The 23,873-nt window shown below is 34.2% G+C and overlaps 2 protein-coding genes across 3 annotated transcripts; both read left to right on the top strand.

The window, feature by feature from the left end:
• The first annotated feature begins 9,749 nt into the window (after window positions 1-9,749).
• Window positions 9,750-14,800, top strand: LOC133696583 (uncharacterized). 2 transcript variants are annotated; one of them, XM_062118801.1, is made up of 7 exons: window positions 9,750-9,959; window positions 11,371-11,610; window positions 11,787-11,842; window positions 11,931-12,009; window positions 12,082-12,220; window positions 13,591-13,704; window positions 14,183-14,800. In XM_062118801.1, the coding sequence occupies exons 2-7, from the start codon at window positions 11,441-11,443 to the stop codon at window positions 14,372-14,374; spliced, it is 750 nt and encodes a 249-aa protein (XP_061974785.1). In that variant the 5' UTR covers window positions 9,750-9,959; window positions 11,371-11,440; the 3' UTR covers window positions 14,375-14,800. The 2 variants fall into 2 exon arrangements, with proteins under 2 accessions (XP_061974785.1, XP_061974786.1); XM_062118802.1 differs by lacking the exon at window positions 9,750-9,959 and adding an exon at window positions 10,042-11,088.
• A 1,326-nt stretch (window positions 14,801-16,126) lies between these two features.
• Window positions 16,127-18,138, top strand: LOC133696104 (WUSCHEL-related homeobox 6). The gene is made up of 4 exons (XM_062118148.1): window positions 16,127-16,342; window positions 16,454-16,765; window positions 17,062-17,141; window positions 17,398-18,138. The coding sequence occupies exons 1-4, from the start codon at window positions 16,207-16,209 to the stop codon at window positions 17,818-17,820; spliced, it is 951 nt and encodes a 316-aa protein (XP_061974132.1). The 5' UTR covers window positions 16,127-16,206; the 3' UTR covers window positions 17,821-18,138.
• The last annotated feature ends 5,735 nt before the right edge of the window (window positions 18,139-23,873 follow it).

Genomic DNA, 23,873 nt, shown 5'->3' with positions numbered 1-23,873 from the left:
TAAATTCACACAATGTTAGTTAGTGTAAAAGAAAGTAGTGGGGTTTGGATAATTCTGTGAAATCTTTTATGGAATTTTGAAAGTTGCTTCCAAACAAGAGATCAATAACTGGAGCCTGGAGAGAAATAAGCTTTTTAGCTTTGTTTGCTCCTTATCTCATGGGTCTACTCACATGATCTTGACCCTTGATTCCTGGAACCTTCTTATATTTTCTCAAGTATTTCACACAGTGAATAATCGGACTTAGCACCTTCCACTCTCACGGTCTCACACCACGTACGCTAGTACTATTATACTACTAGATTTGCTTTCTCTTTGCTTTTGGGTATCTGTTGTTTTGTCTTTGTTTTTACTGTTTTATGTAGTTCTTTTTTATTCTCATGTTGCTTGGAGTGCTGTGGGACTGTCCAGTATTAATAGCCGCTGTCTCCGGAGTATTATTCAAATTTATTTGTGTCAACGAATTTATAGAGAAAAACAGGCATTGGTAAACAATAAACTTTGTGTTTCCACTGTATTTTGCATATCATATCCAACTTGTGCTTATCTTAATATAGTTTTTATTTTGTTAATTCTAGTTTAGGGAATTTCTCTCTTTTCTTTGCCCATCTTACTGCAGCGCACATACGTCTTGGAATCACTTAATTGCCCATTTTGTCCACAGCCCTTGTTTTGGTAAAGACTTTTGATCTTCTTGCTCAATGTTTGGATTCAAATTCTACCATAAATATATATAATTCATAACAACTTTACATGTTACAGCTCCAGTATTCTTATAGATACTTTAAATTAATACCGTTCTCCATGAAATTAATTAATGCATCGGGGCAACGAGATTATCTAAAAATTAGTGCGCGCGCGCCATTGTAAGTACAAATTTGTTCGAGATTTTTTGTTATGACAAGGTTTTATAAGATTAATTTACTTAGTAATTAAAATCAAGTCTTTTTTTATGATGTTGAATACTTTCCATGTTAACTTGATCATGCGGTAAGAAGAATTTAATAAATTTTCTAAAATACCAACCTCAAGATTTGAACTCGGAAAATTATTAGGAAAAATGTTTGAGATAGCTATCTACATTTAAACATCGCGTTAAAAAAAATCCCTTAATCCCTCTTTGTCAACTGGGTTTGACTTCTAGGAATTAAGCTTCAATGGAGGCCTTCCTTTACTTTTTTTTACCACATAAGTTTCTACGTACGTACATCGATCTTGCATACAATACATACATTGAAAATCCCAGCATTCCAAGACATTCAACACAACCATACGTACATGTATATCGCACAGTCGTTTTATACAACGTACTTTCTGATCAGAATTAAGCCGATGTTATCCTTTTTCTGTGTCCATACGGTTAATTGTCCTCAGGCAGAAACGATTCTTTCCCTTGATTGCTTTCCTTACGAGTGTAAACGACATTAAATTCTTAACTCTCAATCCTTTTGGACAACGTCAAGTAATTGATGCTAAACCAAGCATGCACGATTAGGGCAGGTAATTCAAGGATCTTATTTATATCTCTATCTCGTAATTAATTTCTATATATACAACCACAAAACTTTAGAGAGATTATTTTTCATAAAATATTTCCTACTATATATGCTCATCACACCAGGAGGAATCAAAAGAAACATAAGAGAAGGTGGTTTTTTTAATTTTTTTCACCTTCGTATTGTTTCCTTCTTTTTTTCTTTCTCCCTGGGAGTACTGGCATGCATATTACATACACACAATATACAGAAGGTAGTTTAAAGTGGGAACCGTATAAACTATACAAATCGGACCCGTTGTATAAAAATACATAGAGAAGCAGCGAGATGTTGATGTTTGTGGCAGCAATGCAAATCGGGAAGGACAGCTAAAACCATCATGATCTAATCTTTTAGTTTAAAGCAGCAAGAGGTACAAGAGAAATGGCCTGTGTATGGGACCGCATGCTTCTCATTTCTCAACCAGTGATACTTAGCTGATTTCATGATGGTTTTGATTTATTTTTTTTAACGCGGTCCGTCCAAAACGTGTTATTTTAAATTTTAATTTTTTTTATATAATTTTAATGTGTTAATATTAAAAATAATTTTTAAAATATAAAAAATATATTTTTAAACAAAAAAACTTTAAATTACCTTTACCGTCGCTGTCTAAAACAGTACGTACTTATCAGGTCTTGATGACACTTCTACTTATTTCTTAGGATACCGGTGGATTGATTGATTGATTGCCAAGGACGGACGGATGCCTGTCTTAATTTGCAGCTATTTTCTTTTCTTATTTCCATTTAAGTAGCACTTATTATTAACATCATATTTTATATCCCCTTTGATTAGCGCTACGGGTGAACTCTGCTGAGAAATATTTATGCCTCTTTTCAAAATAAATAAATAAATAAATTTATGCCCTGTTTGGTAATGTTCCTTCAAAATACGATTTGGACCCTAATGATGCCTTTTCAAAGTAATTTCAGATAATTTTAGTATAAGAACTCCAATATTGATAAAAAATACAGATGAGTCTAAAATTAAATATGATAAATATCACAAGATGCACTGAATTCATTTAAGTCTTATAATTGTGTCCGACAAGTTATTGTGACATGAGAAAAAACCAAACTCCCACTTATGATAGCCAAGCAAAATCTACTCATCTTGTTTCCCCCGCCTCCTAAATCCTATATGCTTCCTAGTTCCTAGCATATTTTGTAGCACGGTTTCCTAGATGAGTTGTCTCACCAGTTTAATTCGAAGTCTCGCAAACCTTTTTTGTGGTCTTTAGCTCACAAACTTTGTTAAGTTTTGCAGATGAGTTGGCTCCCGAGTTTAATTCATTGTCTAGGGATTATTTGGAAACGTGATTTATTCTGTATTTTTAAAAAAATTATTTTTTTATTAAAAAATAAATGTTTTTATATTTTTAAATTGTTTTGATGTGCTAATTTTAAAAATAATTTTTAAAAATCAAATAAAAAATATTATTTTGATGTATTTTTAAACGAAAAACACTTTAAACCACAACCACAACTATAATCCAAAACATACTCTTAATTAAGGAAGCTTATGAGTTTTGAGTTATTAAGTTGAATTTACTTCGAGTTTAAGAGTTTGTTTATAAATTTGAAATGGTTAAAAACCAACTCAACTCATCTAAATTTTTTATTTTTAATAGTGCATCAAAAATGTTTTTTAACAAAATTTAAAAGTACAATCTATATATATTGTTTTCCTTGCTATAACGTCAATACAAAACTAAACTTTGTGTATTATTTGTAAGAACATAAAAAGTTTTTAAGCAAATAATCAAGCATAATTAGATAAGAAATTACAAGAGGAGCGGTAGGGTTTTCGTTGATGCCTTCTATATATTTTTCACCTTCGCCACAGTTTTATGACACCTGTCACATTTTTAAATATTAAAACTTTTAGCCGGTGAATGCAAGCAAATAGGCATTATTTTAACAGCGACAAAATGTATGGGTTTATGGATTCAACAGCGTCCAACAATTTTAGTTGCCAGCAAACAATTATTGAATCAAGGTCGAATTAATAGACAGACGGTACTCGGAAATAAAAGAGCTGACAGTTTGTGGTCCTAAAGGCAAATATATATTTATTTATAATATTCCGCATGCTTAAAAAAATAAAAATAAACAGAAGTAGCACATGCATACAAGAGTATTGTACAAGTAAGTACCTCTACACTTGTAGGACAGATTATGAATTGGGAATTTAGCGTGTTTGGTATTGTTGTATTGAGTGTTTTTTTTACTTGAAATATATTAAAATATATTTTTTTATTTTTAATACCAATACATTAAAATAATTAAAAAAATATAAATTCAATTTTTCAAGTAAAACACTTTAAAAAAGAAAAGATAACACATTCCTAAACACTCACCTACAAAGAAAATCCAATCTTGAGCTAAAACGGTTTACAATATCTCGGAAGATAAACCATAAAATTCATTTATTAAAATAATTATTTAATAAAACTATTTGAAATTGTTGTGAAACATCTCGAGCCTTGCCAGGCATGTCGTCAACCTGTATAAGGCTACAACCTCCAGTCAAAAGTTTTGGGTCACGAAGATGCAGGTGTTATGAAAAAAGGTTTTTGATAGATTATGATACTGTTATGGTTTAAATTATTTTTTATTTAAAAATATAATAAAATAATATTTTTTAAAAAATATTTCTGAGATTAATATATTAAAATATCTAAAAACATAAAAATTAAAAAATACACAAAAAAAGTCTGGTTTTCCCGTAGCGGGATGCGCTCGAGGTCGTGTCCAGCTGTCTGGGCTGCGTTATTGGGGCAGTTCAGTTCACATGGGCTAAGCCTAGGCGAGCTCGATCAGGTCTTTTGTTATTTTTTTCGCTTGGTACATCAGACTCATCCTGATCCCTGCCTGGAACAAGATACAAAAAAACTTGCCTAAAGTAATCATGAAAAAGAACCGATAGCTCTTCCAGGGAGGATAATAAACCACCGTGGAAAGCATACGCAATGTAAATAAACAGCCACAGGAAATAGTAACAGTAACTAGAGTAAGTTTTATTGACTCCTTTGACTTTTCAAAGGTTAGAATAACATTTTGTTTCTTTAATTCCATATTAGCTGTGGGAATATAAACTTTGGTTTTGTATAACCTAATTTATGAAATTCTGAAATAGTATTTCTTGTATTCATTAAATTCCACGTGTACCATTAAAAGTGACCGGAATTAAAAAAATACTGTAATAGTAAAGTGATTTTTAAAAATAAAAAAATTATACATAAATATTTTATTTACTCTTACATTTCAAAAACATTTTATTTTAAATTATTTTTAAAAATATATTTAGATTATTTTAATAAACAGAAAAATGCAGGAGTAAGAATCGGATTGGTGGTTTTACGGGCTTCTTTATCTGGTAATGTTGGATTTCCTTGTGAGAAGTAGATGGGCCTTGGTGTTGGATTCTGTTAACTGTTTATTGCTTAGGGCTTAATGAAGGAAGGGAGCAATGCACCTACCTTACTTAAAAACAAACAAAAAGAAAATGGCTGTAAATTTGGACTCCGAAGAAACTCTTAAAAAGACTCAATAAAGTAAACTTTCTAATATATAAAAATCAGTTTTAGATAAAGACTAAAAATTCTACTTAGCATAATATTAATCACTAATTATAATAATAATTTGCGTAATGCAGGCTTTTCTTAATAGTTATGAATTAAGTGATTTTGTTTGGTAAAATAGGTTCAAGTTTTAGTAGGGGTGACAGAAAAAAAATTAAAAAACTGAGAAAACTGAGAAAATAAAAAAAAATAATTGTGAAAAAAAACTGATTAAAATTTTTAAAAAACCGACTGGTTCGGTTTTATAAATCTAAAACCGAACCCAAACCGGCTTGAACTGGTTTTTGTTCTAAAAAACTGAACCAAACTGAAACTAGCCGGTTTGAACCGATTTTAATTTTTTTTAAAAATAATTTAAGTTTAATTACTGTTTTTTTTAATAAAAACTGAATTAAATTGAAAATAATCATCTCTAAATTTCAGTGATAGTAATTTTATTGTTACATGATAAATGAGTTGTTGCGTGCTGTAAAAGCAATGTTGATCTGGATATCAAGTTAAATTAAAAAAAAAATATTTAATCCGGTTTCCTTGCAAAAGAAAAAAAAACTACCCTATCAGTAGTTGCAATTAAATGCTGGAAACTAATTTGGTTTGAGCTTTAGATTGGATTTGACTTTAATAAATAATACATATTTCATCCATATTAGAATTTATTTTAGATTGTGTTTATTTTCGGGTAAAAAAGTGGTTTTGAAAATTTTTATTTATTTATTATTTATTTTTAAATCATTTTGAAAAAAAAATAAAAGTATTATTTTAAAATATTTTTCAAACAAAAAAATACTTTATAAAATAATAAGTAACACATTAACCATCGTAGACTCAATCCAATTTTAATCAATGGTATTGAATGAAACCATTAGCTAATAATTGGGAGTGTGCAAGACAGAGAAGATTTAGGCCATTAACTAATATCTAAATGATGTGGGGGAATCATTGTTCCTCCACGCCCAAAACTATTATGGATTACAACAGTAATCTATAGTGCTTTATTATTTTTTTTCTAACTCTTTCTTTTTTTTGTTTTTTTTCATTTATTTTATTTTCAAAATTATTTATTTTATTTTACTTTTTAAATATTAACCTGGTTAAAATTTTTACTTTGTAATTTTTTTTCTTAAAATAATGTGGATTGTTGTGATGTTTTTCCACATAGTTTTTCTATTTTATTTTTTTATTTTTCAAAATTATATTTGTCAATTTTTTTTTAATATTGAGCTGATTGAGAATTTAGTTTTGTAATTTTTTTCTTTAAAACATTATTGATTGCTACAGTGTTTCTCCGCATGGTTTTTTTAATGATTTTCTCTGAAATTATTTTTTTTTATTTTATTTTTTAATATTTGGCTGATTAAAAATTACAGTTACAATATGTGAGGAAAGCACTGTAACTTTCCTCGAAAATTATTGTTGATTGCTACAGTGTTTTTTCCCACATGGTTTTTTTCCTGTTTTTGTTATGTTTTTTCCTAAAATTATCTTTGTCAATTTTATTTTTTAAATATTAAGCTGGTTAAGAATTGCAATTACAAGTAAATACAAGTTTTTCCTCACAAAACACTATGGATTGATACAGTTTTTCCTCACATGGTTTTTTTCCAGTTTCTTTTGTGTTTTCTTTTTTTGTGATATTTTTTTTCAAAACTATCTTCGTCGATTTTTTTTTAATATTGAGTTGGTTAGAATTTCACTTTGTAATAAATCTTAATCATGTGGGGAAAACATTGTAACTTTGCTTATAAAACATTGTGGATTGCTACAGTGTCTCTTCGTATGATTTTTTTTTGTTATAAATTTTTTAAATTATCTTTTTCAATTTTATTTTTTTAATATTGAGTTGTTTGTGAATTACAATTACAAGTCATTACAAATAAAATCAAATCATTTAGGGAAGCACTGTAGCTTTCATCACAAAACACTGTAAATTGCTATAGTGTTTCCAACATGATTTTTTTTCCTTTTTTTGGTGTTTGTTTTGTTATTTTTTTTAAATTATCTCTATCGATTTTTTTTAATATTGAGTTGATTAAGAATTTAGCTTTGTAATTTTTTTCCTTTAAAACACTGTGAATTGTTGCAGTGTTTTCCCATGTGATTTTTTTATGATTTTTTTCAAAATTATCTTTGTCGATTTTTTTTGAATATTGAGTTAGTTAATAATTATAATTACAAAAAAGCTAAATCATATGAGGCGTTGTAGTTTTTCTCACAAAACACTATGGATTGCTACAATATTTCTCTAAATGGTTTTTTATTTTATTTTATTGGGAAAAACGCTATAGTTTTCCTCACAAAACATTGTCAATTGCTACAACGTTTTTTCTCATGAGTTTTTTTCCTTCCAAAATTATTTTTGTTGTTTTTTTTTAATATTAAGTTGGTAGAGAATTTAGCTTTGTAATTTTTTTTCTCTTTATTAACTGAAAAGCTAAATCATGTGGCGAAAGCATTGTATCTTTTATCACAGAACACTGTAGATTGCTACAAATTATTTTGTTCAGTCTCTAAGTTTTTGATCACCAACACAATTTTTTTTCGTCATGAAATATTTGCTCCATCATACCTTTAATTTGCATTACTTATTTAGCGCTGATTCACAATTATAACACTATCAAATGCATCTGTTTTATAAGCCCGCGGCAGTGTGCGGGCATGTCATCTCGTCATTTTGATTTTACGTTGCGGGTCCCTTTTTGCTTTTTTTACTCGTACATATAACTAAACCGTGTGAGGGATTTATTGTTCCCCAACACACAAAACACTGTGGATTACAACAGTAATCCACAATGATTCTTCTCCCTTTTTTTTTATATACATTTCCCTTTCTTTCTCTTTTTTGTTTTTTTTTTCAAATTTTTTTGTTCAACTTTCTTATTTTTTTCATTTATTTTTTTTTCAAAATTATTTTTGTTGATTTTACCTTTTAAATATTAACCTGGTTAAAATTTTTGCTTTGTAATTTTTTTCTTTAAAATACTGTGGATTGTTGTGATGTTTTTTCACTTAGTTTTTCTATTTTATTTCTTTATTTATAACTAAACCGTGTGGGGGATTTACTGTTCCCCCACACACAAAACACTGTGAATTACAACAGTAATCCACAGTGATTCTTCTCCCTTTTTTTTTTTTTACTTTTCCCTTTCTTTTTTTTCATTTTTTTTCATTTTTTTTTCAATTTTTTTTGTTCAACTTTCTTTTTTTTGTTCAACTTTCTTTTTTCAAAATTATTTTTGTTGATTTTACCTTTTAAATATTGACCTGGTTAAAATTTTTGCTTTGTAATTTTTTTCTTTAAAATACTGTGGATTGCTGTGATGTTTTTCCACTCAGTTTTTCTATTATATTTCTTTATTTTTTAAAATTATATTTGTCGATTTTTTTTAATATTGAGCTGATCGAGAATTTGGTTTTGTAATTTTTTTCTTTAAAACATTGTTGATTGCTACATTGTTTCTCCGCGTGATTTTTTTCTCCAAAATTATCTTTTATTTTATTTTATTTTTTAATATTGAGCTGGTTAAAAATTACAATTACAATATATGAGGAAAGCACAGTGTTTTTTCTCACATGGTTTTTTTTATATAATTTTTTTCAAATTATCCTTTTCAATTTTATTTTTTTAATATTAAATTGTTTGTGAATTACAATTATAAGTAACTACAAATAAGGCTAAATCATGTGGGGAAGCACTGTAGCTTTCATCACAAAACACTGTGAATTGCTAAAGTGTTTCCAACATGATTTTTTTTTCCTTTTTTGGTGTTTGTTTTGTTATTTTTTTTTTCTTAAATTGTCTCTGTCAATTTTTTTTTTAATATTGAGCTGATTAAGAATTTAGCTTTATAATTTTTTTTAAAACACTGTGAATTTTTGCAGTGTTTTTCCATGTGATTTTTTTATGATTTTTTTCAAAACTATCTTTGTCGATTTTTTTTTTAATATTGAGTTGGTTAAGAATTATAATTACAAGAAAACTAAATCATATGAGGAAAGAGTTGTAGTTTTTCTCATAAAACACGGTGGATTGCTACAATATTTCTCTAAATATTTTTTTCTTTTATTTTATTGGGAAAAGCGTTATAGTTTTCCTCACAAAACATTGTCAATTGCTACAATGTTTTTTCTCATGGGTTTTTTTCCTTCCAAAATTATCTTTGTTGGTTTTTTTTTAATATTAAGTTGGTAGAGAATTTAACTTTGTAATTTTTTTTCTTTTTATTAACTGAAAAGCTAAATCATGTAACGAAAGCACGATATCTTTCCTCACAAAACACTGTAAATTACTACAAATCATTTTGTTCGATCTCTAACCAACACATTTTTTTTTCGTCATGAAATATTTGCTCCATCATGCCTTTAATTTCTATTACTTATCTAGTGCTAGTTTATAATTATAACACTATTAAATATATTTATTTTATAAACCCGCGGCAGCACACGGGCATGTCATCTCGTTACAAATTATAATCGGTTGTCAAGAACGAAATTAAGGGTAACTTTTTTTCAATAAGAAAAAGGAAAGAAGAGAAAAGAAGGACGAGGCAACGATGGTGGCAATGGCAGGGAAAAGTAAAACCAATATGGCACATTTATTGGCGAGGTGGAATATGCGGAAAGTAGAAATACAAAAGAGGAAGAAGATTCGTGGGATTCATGCGCATCTCTCCCTCTCATATTCTCTTCTCCTTCCTTTTTTCTTGTCCAAGTGCCCACTTTCCCACTCACCTTCCCAATTCAACTCCTCCTTCCTGCTGTCCTCTCCTCCTCCTCCTCCTCCTCATAAACACTCAACCCCTCCCGCCTCCCTCCTTAACTCAGCACGCACATCTTCTGGGGTATTTTGTCTCTCCATACCACAATTATATATCTGTTTATTTATGTCCTTTTGTTTCTGCATGTGTTTATGTTTATGTTCTAATTAATCGAAACTCTAAAATGGTCGTGCTTGTTTGTGTCTGCTATGCTTAGTGTGATATTCTCAGGACCCATTGTCACTTTACAACGTTGGGTTTTTCTTTCTTTTATGGAACTAGTTAAGAAACGGCTTTGCTTTACTCTTCTCTTCTCTCTCTTTTTTATTCCTTCAGGAAAAATAAGGTTTGTTAATTAAGTCCTGCGTTTAACACTTCTTGATTAAGGAACCGATGACACACTAGAGGGGTTTTGCTAGAAGCAGCTTTAGAGTTTTCTTGAGTAAAATTTTGGAATTCTTGCGATTGAACAAGACATCATGAGTTTGGACTCGATCCATTCCAATAGGAATAGCATTGATAAGTTTGGATTTCATTAACATTTAGATGAATGTCACACCAATCTTGATTCTGATATAGTTTCTCACATACGCTTGCTAATTGGCTCCACAAACTTCTTTGCTGATTTTAGTGATTTTGTGGCCAAGAGTACTCGCTTTTTACCCCATTATATTCACGTGTTTATGATAAGTTTTTTCTTGATTAGATTTTTTGAGTAGTTTTGCAGCCTCCTCCTTCTAGCCAAATGATCAAATTCTTATGAAGGTGGAGGTTATGCTAATTATAGTAGGTCGGAAAAAAATATTGTCTGAGATGACACGTCCGTGCAAAACAACGGCCCTATAAATGAATGTGTATAGAATATTGATGTGGTGAGGGTGGAAGGTATAGTAATGTGGGAAAAAATGATTTAGGTTAGAAAAAATGATTTAGGTTAAATAGGGTAGTGAGTTTTAATTTCTCAGAATCTTTTGGAAAATATGGCCTTGGATGGAGCAAAAGGATTGAAAAAAATAAGATTGACCCATTTAGTTTGAGATTATTTCTTTGCTCCAAGACTTGAGTTATGTAATATGTTGCTCGAAATGGTAGGCCGGCAGTTATGACTATTCCTAGCCGATAAACTCCTTCAACATGATGAAAGGGGGACTTGGACTCCAAGATTTTAGTACTATCTACAGATTCTATTAGAAGCAAGGTCACAATTGTGAAGGTTGTCCAAACACTATTCAAATACTTTTTCTTTATTTACTACATATAGCGCAATGGTTAGTTGATGTGCCCTCTCTGTTCTAGCTGCTCATGTAGAATGCACAAGTTCTGAGCTTATTTTCCTGTTTTGTTTGGTAATATGATCAGGTCAATATTCTCTTTCCTTAACACCCTTGATATCTCCGCTTCTAAGGACACTTGCAGACAAATAAAGAGTAGTTTAATTTCTGATAGACCCAAGTACGTGTGCTCTCTAATGAATTCATGTTCTGTTTTGGTGCAGAAATTGAGAAGAATATTCAACTTTTCCTTTTGATGCCAGCAATCTTGCTGGTAATCATACTTATGACATTATGAGTCACCAGACTACATTCAATCCCAGTAAAACCCTAGAGGGTGTGCATGGCATCCATGTTGTCCCTCATTCTCCATTTGCTTTGAAAGAGATCAATCAACAGGGGGACTTCTCCCAATCAACCTGTGAAAGTTCAGGCAATGGATTGAATCAGCTGCTGTTGATGCAGTAAGTGTAAAACCTTTCAGCCAATGTAAAACAAGTTTCACTGCTAAATTACCAGTAGCACCAATGCAAAATCTGTTTATCCCCACACATAAGATATATTCAGGTCTACAAAGTTATGAAACTGTTAAATTGGTGAGATCCTGCCAACAATAACTTGTCTTTTATTTCTTCTCCAGGAGAGTATGGCAGCAAAGACCAGGATGTTTGAGGCCTATCCAGGGCTGTATTCATGGTATTACAATTATAAATACAAACCTTTTAATCTTGGTAATTCATTTATTACATTTAATATGCGCTCTAATGTATAATACTTTCACTAGGTGATCAACATCTTGCAGAAACAGTTGCCAATGTGATTACTTCTCTTCCTTTTATTGCTCTCGGTATCCAGGCTCCAAGGTAGTAATATTTTTCTGGGAGATGCTTTATAAACATATCCTTTTCTGATTCTTTTCTCTATTGTATATACAGGAAGAACTTGAATACTAAGTTGTATGCTAACTCATTAATTGGAGTTGGAGTTGCCTCAAGTTTGTATCATTCTTCAAGAGGAAAGCTGAGGAAGTATTTGAGATGGTTTGACTATACAATGATAGCCACAGCGACAGTAGTATGTTGTCTAAATTAACTCTTGCATTTTAGCAGAACTATACTATCAAGGTTATAGGCATGCGTGGATTTGAATATATATGCTGAGCTGGAATGTTATTTGTGGAATTAGATGTGATACTTCTCAGCTCTGACACTCACGTATCTGGTTTAGCACCTTTTTTTCAGTGTTAAATTCAAAAACAACAATGACGATGACAATGATTAAGCGGCTGAAGTGTTCATTTGCATTATGTTTGATTCGGTTTTATGCTATATTAGGCAACTGGGCCACGTGGTGTAATCCCTGGCATCCTCATATATTGAGTGTTCTTTTTATCTTTTCTTCCCCTCTTTTTGTGTTCCGAATTCAGTCATATACTTGTCTTATGACCTGTTTGAATACCCCAAGTTACAAATCTACAAAACATCGATTTTCATTTCATGGAAGCCATCACTCACCTCACCTCACATCCGCACCTCTCGTCTCCACAGATTTCCCTCATATAGCTGTATACATCTTCCTATGAACGAGTGCACTTCAAATCCTATTCTTTTCTTTGTTGCCTTTTAGCATTCAAGTCTTCCATGTTTCAGATGCACGTGTTCTACATGCCTTTTTTTGACTTCTTAAATAATGTTGCACCCCTGTAAAATGTTATGTTTAGTTTCACACATGCACGCCAATCTTGCAACGTTCTTATAACTACTCTTGTCCACCCATCAGGGTGTAATTCTCGTAGAAATATTCTCTCTATTCTTCATCCTTAAGGGTGCCTAGATTGTAGATTATACTTCCTTTCTCTGTTATAGAATTTCCTCTGACATGGTGGAGTAGCATCTTCATTAGCCGGAAGGGAGTTCATTGCTTCCCTTGTTTCCTTCCCGGTGGCCCCGTCGCTTGTTTGGCACTTTCTTCCTCTTGCAAAGGTCCAGATCAAATCCACAACTTGCACTTGTTACCATCTTGGGTTTCACGAAGTAGAGGTCTTGAAAAAGTAATTTCACTTGAACACAATAGACCAGATGTGGATAGCATGCCTATTGCGTTGTTGAGTGCCCCCTAGACTTAGTCCCAAAGCACAAAAGCTCGTTTGAGGATACATTGACCACTAACCAAAAAAAAGAAGGAAACAAAGAAGACCCTCAAAATTTACTCTAGCAACACAATTCAACTCCAGTTTCTGACCTCAAAATTGAAGCAAACTTGCAAGGAAATCTCTTTCAATGCACGATGACAAAGTAACTGCAAATAGAACTTTTTTTGAAGCTCTGCTCTGCTGTTTGGTTTAGTTATTCCTTTGCTAATAAGTAATGCTTTCTTCTCACACTTTTACTTCAAGTATTTGAGCTACACGGGCATGAATTTGATAACTGAATTATCTTTTGCAGTGTTTGTCAAGGGCCCTACGAAATGAGAACCCAAAGTTTTTGATGGCTGCATCTGCAGCATTATTGCCTATCCAGCCTCTGATGGTCTCTGCTATTCATACAGGGATGATGGAGGTAAATTACCTCATTTCTTACCTCTTAAAAAGGTGATTAGAGTTCAGTTTGCCTTGGTCTACGAATCTTGTGACTAAAATGATGATGCCAATGACAGTTTCCATTGTTGAATATCCAGGAACCGAAATAATTGGTGAAAATGTATTTACATATTAGACTGGCATTTATTTTTCCTTCATGCTTGGTCAGCTTGGTTATAACTACGATTTCAAGAAATTATTAATTACTGAACAGCATCTTGTAGTTTGAATTCCAGCAACCTGCTGAGTGCAGGGCACGTCTATATTGCTGAAGCCAATGACATGACCAATGAAAACTTGAAAATCAAAAGCCAGTGTGGATTCACACTGCTATATTCACCAAGATTAATATATTGATTTCCTTCATTGGTGGCAATTTGCTCAATTGGGTATGTCAATTTTTTATGGTTATATTCGTGTTGCTAATAATTGGATTTCCCTTGAATTATTCTTTCCAGGTAGCATTTGCAAAAAGGGCATTAAAAGATCCAGATCTAAGGATGGCACATAATTTGCATAAGATGTCATCGTTGTTGGGGGGTGTTCTTTTCATTGCTGATGATTGCTTTCCCAGTACTCCTTTCCTTCATGCTGGCTGGCATCTTGCTGCAGCTATTGGTGTTGGCACCTGCAACAAGCTTCTTAAGTAGTGTATATATCTCAGATCACTTTCTTATGATTCATTTATCCTTTGGGCTGCAGCTTCTCCTCAAACACCAGGATGGGTATAAATTTCATGCCTTCCTTCAACCAGGTAAGGAGAGGAAGGGATAGATTTGCTCTTTTCAGTTAGATTCTTGCAGCTCAACGGTCCAACTATTGTTGGGTTTTTGTAATTTCTTCCGGTCTAGTTTCATTTAGCCATTCCCAACATCTAAAAAGAAATGCAGTTGCAGTATTTATTCAGCACAAGAGCTATTTATCTGATACTCTAATTAGAGATGTGTGGCATTTTCATTTTCTGTTTATATATCACAATCAGCAGTATGAAAGAGAGAATTGCTTCATCTGCTTTTGATCAAATGTAGAACCCAGCTAACAATTGCTATTATCAATCAGTTATATTTTTCACTCAATAGCAAGGAATGGCATGTAGATGATCGCACAATGACCAATAGTTGATCGCATGCCTGATCTCACCTTAGCTTGATCTGTACTTTTGATTTGATCATGAATGTCAACGTGCATGCTCAACACATCCTAGCAATTGATTAATATGATTATGGTTCTAAAAAATGTCCCCAAGGGGGACAAAACACACATTTGCCTGAAAGAATTTGCATCGTCCGGTCTATTATGATGACCCAGCTGAAGCTAAACAGATCCTTCCTGGGAACAAGTGATAGAGAGTAACTGTTGGGGACATGCATGAATATATCAGAGCATAATCTGCTTCGTTTTTCTATTTCTGTTCGATAAAGAAGAGTTTGTTTCTTTAATTTCTCAACAAATAGACCTGTCATGGTTCACGAGAGAGCTGCATGCAGTGTGCTGCTGCTGCTGCACAAGGTTACACAGAATGTGTGGAGTAGCCCTGTATATAATAAGTGTTGCCTGCATTCTAGATTTGTGCAGTTAGCAATGAGTGGATAAGAACTGAAATCATGAACGGATTGCACAAGACACGATGAAGTTTTAGTAGAGTAATAATAACGATTGTAGTGTGTGGTGCTTGGAGGTTAGCTAGGCACTGTGGTTGATTCAAATGCAAAAAGGAGACACTATACACGTGATTCTTAATTTGTACAAGACTCTGATAGTAATATAGTTGGCGAAATACAAGTCAGGAAATATAAAAAAAGAACAGGTTAAAAATGAAGATGGGCTTAACTAAAAGTTAGGATTTTTTTGATGAATTTTTTTTGCCTTAAATCCAGCCTTATATATAATTAAGTGCGTGTTTCCTCTATTTAGACATTGAGGTTTAGATTTCGTATTATATTTTAAAAAGTAAAATTTGCCTCACTCAATCCCCTAATTACGGCGTGGATAATCTCTATCTCTATATTCCAACTGAGCACTGAAAACTAATAACTATTTAGAAAAACATATTTTTAATATCTTTTAACAAGCGTTCAATTGTTCATGGGACAGTCATTAATTACCCATGCTGAAAGAATGTTGACTTGATAAATATTTTTGCTGGGCTCGTCTCGTCTCCCAATGTCTCGCAGATTCATGTAACCCTTTGTTTTGTCCTCTCCCTCTCAGCGTGTGTTTTTCGTGAGGGCATGGTCAACATACAGTCCTCTTGCACCCAGAAGAAAAGAAAAGAAAAGAAAGGAGTGCACTGCTCTTTTCCTCTGGGGGTAAACCAAAATGCCTTGATTTTAAGTTTCTCCATTTCTTCATCTCCATTAATTTGCTGTCGCTAGTGCAGTCTATGAAGAGATAGATCATTCCTAAAATACACAGAGCATCCAGGCCAAACGGAGAGAGAGAGAATCAGGGTAATTAATTACGGGTAGCTAGCTTCTTCACCATGTGGATGATAAATGGTGGTGACAGCAATGAGCCTAGCATGAACGATTTCTTCAACCCAAAGCCCAACACTACTACACTTTGCACATATACTACTGCAACTCCTCTCACCTATGTAGGACTAAAACATCATCTCGGTATGCCTGCAACATATCTCTCTTAACAGTTTTTTAAGCAGCAACTTAGTTTTATTATACATGTGCGTTTACACACGTATATATATATATAATTAATATTGATGCATGCAGCCAAAACAAGTGAGCAAAGCAGGGGGAGAAAACTCAAAGAGCAAGCAGAAGCAACGAGAAGTTCGAGATGGAACCCAACAGCAGAACAGCTACTAGCACTAGAAGAAAAGTACAGTTGCGGAGTTCGAACTCCAACAACTAACCAAATCCAACAAATAACTTCAGAACTTCGAAGGTTTGGGAAGATTGAAGGGAAGAATGTGTTTTACTGGTTTCAAAACCACAAGGCAAGAGAAAGACAAAAACACCGTCAAGTACAACAAAAACACAAAAATACTGATCATGAAAGCTCGAATAAGATGAAAGAATCAGGTATTAATTTTGCTTGCTTTCACAATATTTCTACCTTTTTTTTCCTGGCTAGTTAGGGTACACATACTATATATATGGTTGTGTGTAACTACCAGAAATGTCTAACATTCTTGTAATCTTGTTGGTCTTCTCATAAAAAAAAAAAAACAAGCACAGATAGAGGGAACAGGTTTTTTTGCCCATTCTTCTCTTGGTTGACTGATTGCTGCCTTTATTGGTTTTGCAGTGATTCAATTTCTTCTCTTGCTTGACTCTTTGAGATGTCATTTTCTTTGTTCTGTTTCACTTGTTAATAGGTCCGAGGAAGACAGTTCTTGGAGTTGATCAAACAAACAACTTGGCACCTCATTCAAAATGCAGTACTGATCATGTAGAGGTTTGTACATCATCTTTGACCTATATATGCCATTTGTTTCCAATGGTTAGAGTAAAGATACACCCAAAGATCAGCGAAATAACAATTATTTGATCACGAGTTCAGAGACAAGTTAATTAAAATGTTTTTGCATGTCTGAACGGAAGATGCTCAAAAGCTGCATTCCTCGTTATCATGCAAGAACTCAGAAATTCTTGGACTACATTATAAGAGTGCACTTGGATTCTTATTTATTACTTTTGTATTTTTTTTTAAGGGACCTGTTTCAGTGAATGGAGCAGCAATAGCAGAAAGTGGAACACATGGGTGGTCAGAATTTGAGGAGAGGGAATTACAACAGATGAAAAGTATCAGTCTTGATATGCATGCCATGTGGCAAACTATGGACTTGTCTTCCTCTACTCCCGTCCACCGCTTGACTAGCACCATGACCACAATAGCGTCAAAATGCTCAAGCCTTGAAGAGCACAGTTCGCTGTTGAGACCCACCAAGACAGCAACTCATGCAAATCATGATGGTGAAATTAGGGAAGTTCAAACTCTTCAGCTGTTTCCACTTTGTAGTGATGATGGTAATGGTGCTAATGGTACCAATAATGACAGAAATGTACCCATCAAGACCATAAATACGACCTTCACCCCAAGCCAGTTTTTTGAGTTTCTTCCTCTGAAGAACTGAAAGGAAACAGCAGCTAACCCATGTGACTATAATGCAGCTCTTAATTGCTTTGCTGTATATGCAATGTGGTTGATATGTTCACGTTTGTTTTCTAGTAGGAGATTGGGTGCTGTTCTTTCTGTTCACATCATGCTCAGAGCAACTGTAGGATAAGGACATCTCTTAGTATTGTTTGAGATGTTGCCTTATGCATTTGGACCTTGTTGGTTAGCCAAGGTAGACCTCCACTCTTTCCTACAGAGGCGTTTTCCTGACAAGATTTCTATTATGCAGACATTGTAGTAGATGGATGTGAATGAGTTTGTCGTTGAATTGAAACTTGAATCTAGACTCGCTGTAGATGTATGCATTTTTTTTCTCTTTAATTACAAAGGAGAGGTAGTTTGAACACAAAATTTCTTAAGGAAAAAAGAAATCTACTGTCAATTGAGCTACGTATGCATGTTGGTTCATAGGATTTATAGTAGAATAAAGTAGAATATTTTATTCCTATCGAGGGGATAGATACAATGCTTTTCTTATACTATAAATGAATTAAAACCGACGGCACTTTTTTTTTTTATATATATTTTTGCTGAACTCGATTCAATATATTAACTCCAAAAACTCTCAATTTTATTTTTAATTATTTTTAATTTTAAATTAAATTATATAAAAATTATTTTAATATAATATAATTGACTTAACGAATGTAAAAATAACTTAAATGTTTGATAAAAAATATAATTTAATTTTTTTTAAAATAATATATTTTTCATTGAGATGAGAGTACATGAGTTTGACATTAGGTTGACATGGACTTCGTGACTTAACCCAAACTTCCAAACTGAATCTTGCATTCATTTTTCTGCAAATCACACTAGCAACAGGGAAATTTTCAGGTTGGTCAAACTGGTTAATACTTGTCCTCCTGTTCTTAAAAAAGCCACGCTGTCTTTTTATAATTTACAGCTTCAACTAACAACAGTCCATGAAACTCATGCACCCGAAGACCCCATTGATCATTTGCTGAGAGGGAGGTGGGGTGCCCACAAGTTGTTGCTGAAAATTTTGCAGGGTTTCTGTCACTGAATGTCTGGTGCAAGGTTGAAAAAGCAGACAGAAAAAATACCAGTGAGGAGAATGGTACACGAAAACACAGCACTTAGAAAAAATAAAGATAATTAATTAATAATGGTACATACCATAAAAACGAGGGCAAAAATTTTACCTGAAAAAAAACAAAAACCCCACACGTATGATGCAGTACTGAAGAATCACCAAAACTTGGCATGGGTGAGATGTTTTTTCACGTCAGACAGAGTTTTTAGATTGCCTTTGTTTTCATTACTTAATTCTCTTTACTTTTTCAAATATTTGTTTCATTTTAAACGTGATTTTAATCTTTGTGTTTATTAAGTGCTGAAAAAAACTGTGTTTAATCTATTTCCATTCATTATGAATAACTCTTTGAGATTTGTAGCTGCGATTTTATTTATAGAAAGAAATATATATATATATATATATATATATATATATATATATATATATATGAGAGTTGTAAGAAATGTAGAGAAGAAGAGAGAAAGTGAGGAGCTGCAATGGCAGCAACCTTGCTGTCATTGCAGCAGCTGCAAATACAGCAAGAGAGTTGATGAGTTGAGTAGAATGGATGTAATCCTTCTCCTCTACATGTATTTATTGTATCATTTCTCTATCTCTAATATAATGAACCTCTCCCGTGGATGTAGGCGGTTTTGCCGAACCACGTTAAATATTGTGTCAGTGTGCTTAGCCTCCAATGGGCAAATATCAGTACATCACCAGTCGGAATCCCCAACAATTGGTATCAGAGCACATGGTTTAAAGTGGTGTTTGATTTTTGCTCAAAAATGAAAGTTGTCAAAATTATGTTTTGACCATACCACTGTGTAGAGGAGGCCGAGACGAAGCCACTGGTGAAAACAACATCAAAATCGAACGTCGAAAAACGGTCGCACGGGCCGACGAAGAGACTGCCCAGTCAGCGTGCCACGTCAGCGCCAGTCAACAGACACGTCAGCGAAAGTCAGCAGACACTTCAGCGACGGTCAACAGACACATCATCGACCAGTCAGCAGACACGTCAGCAAAGTGGGACCCACCTGCCACATCATCAGTCGCGAGCCGAGCCGAATTGGAGCCGAGCCGAGCCGAGCCGCGAGCCGAGGGACAGGATTCAGTGTAGCTGATCCTATGTGCAACCGGATCTGAGATTGAATCTGAGCCGTTGATCAGGCCAGAATTGTTTTGATCAAATCTTAGCCGTCTGAAGTGCGATTTGGACGATTTCAGACTTGTTTCCAGCTAATTTGATCGTTCCGGATGCAATGGTACGGTCCGATCATTGAGATTTGAGATCGAAAGTGGTGGTGGTGAATTATTAAAGAGAGATTGCCCGATCAGGAGGCATCTGAAGGTCATCATGGTGGTCGTTAAAGAGAAGAAGAAGAAGGTGCACATGTTTACCCAATTACATGTGCTAAACTGCTAAGTGGGGAGAATTTTAACTGCCTTGAGGGAAGGCAAATTTGGGACACTCTGGACACCCGGTTATGTGGACAATTTGACGTGAAGAGTGAAAATTGACGAAGACCAATCTTAATGAATCTAAGAACTGGTAGTCTCGCCAGATGTTGAGAAATCATGTATTAAACCAGTATATTCCAGATCACTTGTAAAGGAAAGCCGCAACAAAGCTAGCAAATGGTTGTATATACGGAAAGACAGTACGATGGATAGATATGGCCTGAGAAGTTCTGTCTAGGAGATTGGGTTTTAAGCGGGACCAATGTGACCCCTCCAATCTTTCCTGGGAACTTGCTTGGTGGAAGGATTATCCATACGGTACTATTTTCATATATATAGCAGTTTGTAATGAAACGATTGAAGACTAGCAGGATGACGGCACAAAGGAACAGTTGGGTTCCGTATGATCAAGGATCTGATAGAGTGGTGATTTCTCCAAAGCAGTTAGATTCGGTGACTGTGATTTCTCGAGGGGAGAATTGATAAAGACCCTGATAATGAAAGAGAAATACAGCAAGGGGATAAAGATTGACACCCTATTTTGACTTGAACAGGTGTTGTGACAGGATGAGCTGCTGTCAAACATAAGCAAGGAATAAGGGAAAATCTGGAGAACATAAATTGCACGAGGGCACACGGAGATTATACAGAAGTACCCGTAGGATCCAACGAGGTAGTGTAATGAGACAACAGGTGCAAGGAGAAGAAGTGTTCCCAGATGAAGCTCAGAGCAGAGACTGTTAACGTTTGTACAATAGGAAGTCTTTTATGCTCTTGATGAAGACAACAGGCGAAGACCTTTCCAATGCATGCAAGGATGGAAAGAGAGCTGTTGCAGAGGCACCTAATTGAGGGGGTGCAAACGCCTGTGATAAAAGGCGACCGCCTATGACGAAAGGCGAAGACACCAAAGAGAGTTGGTGTAGGTGGAGCTGTCAAGCAGAAAGACATAGAAGCTTCAAACATAGAAATCGAGGTGGAGGATTGCGAGGAGTATACCGCAAGTTTCTCTTTCTATGTGATTAGTGGCAGCTATCTCTCCCATAGTGCACATGGTGGTAGAGAATTCTGGAGCCACTTTGAAGCATCTCAGCTGAAGGAGGATGCGACCACCTATGAAAGGTGAAGACACCTTAGATGGAAGGTGTGTGAGGGCCGTGATAGAAGCCCCAGTTTAGACCACCGCATGATGACGAGCGGAGACACCTAAGGAGAAGGTGTGTGGGCCACGATGTAGGCCCAGTTCAGAACAACCCCAGAGCCAATGTGATGGCTAGATATGAGTGGACAAGTGTATAGCCAATGAAGTGGCTATGATGAGTATGGAGACAAATGCAGGATTGACTTTCATGGATATTGCCCCCATGCTAATGAGCTAGAAGACATTTGCCTTGGACAATAAGTGTGTGACTTGTGGAGCACTAAGACGCGACTGCTATGAAGAAGCAGAAGGGCATGCGCAGGTTCCGAGAACGAGTTGACTCTTGTCAAGGTGGTGAGCTCGGTAATGGCATTGTAATACTCAGAGTATGAAGATAGATACGGATCAACCTTTAATGGGCTGCCCCATGGTTAAAGGTGGAAAGCTACCTGGACTCTTACGGCTAAGAGCGAGAGACTCAAGGAGAAGTAAGGCGTGGTTCCTAGGGAGGAACAGAGGGCAGGCGCAACTCTTGGATGAGTAGACTCTTGGAAGAGTGGTGAGCTCGTGATCATATTGAGATACTCAGATAATGACTGTCGCACTTGGAAACATAAATTTCCGTTTGAGGGGGTGTTGTAAGCCTTGGTGTAAGGCTTGATGAATCATTCCGGACCGAGCATGGTTGATACGCTCGAAGGGGAATGTTGTGTTCCAGAGACAAGCGTTAACACTCTTCAGATGTGATGTGGGAGACTATCTGGTCGTAGTGATCCTTTTGTGTGAGAAAAGGTGTGCTTTGGTAACTCTGATGATTGAAAGGTTTGGCGAGTACCTGTAAACTCGGCCACAGACGCTCTCAGAATGGTAAGCTTGGAAGAGCTGCAAGATGCAAGCCTGTGCTGAAGAAGCAAGAGGACAGTTGCCCCACATGAATGGCAAAAGGGGTGATTGTTAGGTTGGTTGCCATTAATGTGCAACAACCATTGACTATTGGCAGCCACCTTTGTTGAAGAAGAAGAGGAGTTGGCAGCCACCTTTGTTGAAGAAGAAGAGGAGTTGCCATGAAATGCCTATAAAAGAGGCATGATTTTAGAGAGCAAAATTGTGAGAGTTGTAAGAAATGTAGAGAAGAAGAGAGAAAGTGAGGAGCTGCAAATGCAGCAAGAGAGTTGATGAGTTGAGTAGAGTGGATGTAATCCTCCTCCTCTACATGTATTTATTGTATCATTTCTCTATCTCTAATAAAATGAACCTCTCCCGTGGATGTAGGCGGTTTTGCCGAACCACGTTAAATATTGTGTCAGTGTGCTTAGCCTCCAATGAGCAAATATCAGTACATCACCGGTCGGAATTCCCAACATATATCAGTATAATTGTTGGAAATATAAACAGCTGGGTAATTCATAAAATCAAAAACCAATACTATTTTGAAAGGAGAAGGGATTTTAGTTAATTGTAGGATGAAAGAAATCTATTCCAATTGATCGATCTAGAGTTTGAAGGGGGAAACAAATATATTTACAACGAGACAAAATCTTACAAGGCAAAATAATGAAGCAATAATGGTGTCTCCTATGAAACGAGGGTATCTAAAAATCTTAACCTGCCTCGGAAAAAAACATAACATCGCATGGCAAGATATGGCGTGGGAGAGCATTGAAAGTCTTGGGAGAGTTTTTGTTGCAAGCTACTTCTTGTTTTTTAGCCACCAAGGGCCTGTTTTATATTTTTGTGCTTCTGTTTTAAAGGTGTTGTTTGGTTGATACATGTTTTCTTTTAAATAAATAAAAAGGTGTTTATTATATTATCTATTTTTTTAATTAAAATAATAAATCTTTTTTTTATAATTATTATTTTAACTACTACTACTACTACTACTCATACGAGATATGTTAATATTTTATGTAACTTGATTTTAAAAAATATCATATCATTGATTTCATTGAAATGATATGTCTATATATATTATTATTATATATTTTTTAATTTTTTGAAATTAAAAATTACTTTTATTAAAAAAAATAGATTCACGTCATGTTTAATAAGTTATACATTATTTAATATTACTAAAAAAATATTCATTAAAATATTTCCAGTATGTTAGAGTTCTTGTTGATGATTTTATATCTTAAAAGCGCAATAATAAATTTCAATTAAACACTATTTAACTGCTTCAAGTGTAAAGCATGATAATCAGTTATCAAATATTATTTTTACCCCGGCGAACTGCATCATAACACCAAACAACATAATGTAGCAGTACCAAACAAGCCCATTATTTGGATCCCAATCTCTATTTTTTTTTTATTAACTATATTTGGATCCATCGTGACTTCAAAAACATGAGAGGGTCCAAATCCAA

This window comes from Populus nigra, chromosome 6 (genome assembly GCF_951802175.1).
Source record: "Populus nigra chromosome 6, ddPopNigr1.1, whole genome shotgun sequence".
NCBI lineage: Eukaryota > Viridiplantae > Streptophyta > Magnoliopsida > Malpighiales > Salicaceae > Populus > Populus nigra.
Note: the sequence above shows the minus strand (reverse complement) of the source record. Positions and strands in the feature narration are given on the sequence as shown.

Bases quoted from the DNA above. Each gene is read 5' to 3' on its own strand.
- LOC133696583 (XM_062118801.1), top strand. From the start codon at position 11,441: ATGAGTCACCAGACTACATTCAATCCCAGTAAAACCCTAGAGGGTGTG. The intron at 12,221-13,590 runs GTATGTTGTCTA...TATCTTTTGCAG, and splicing joins TGATAGCCACAGCGACAGTA to TGTTTGTCAAGGGCCCTACG. The intron at 13,705-14,182 runs GTAAATTACCTC...TATTCTTTCCAG, and splicing joins TTCATACAGGGATGATGGAG to GTAGCATTTGCAAAAAGGGC.
- LOC133696104 (XM_062118148.1), top strand. From the start codon at position 16,207: ATGTGGATGATAAATGGTGGTGACAGCAATGAGCCTAGCATGAACGAT. The intron at 16,343-16,453 runs GTATGCCTGCAA...TGATGCATGCAG, and splicing joins AGGACTAAAACATCATCTCG to CCAAAACAAGTGAGCAAAGC. The intron at 17,142-17,397 runs GTTTGTACATCA...TTTTTTTTTAAG, and splicing joins GCAGTACTGATCATGTAGAG to GGACCTGTTTCAGTGAATGG.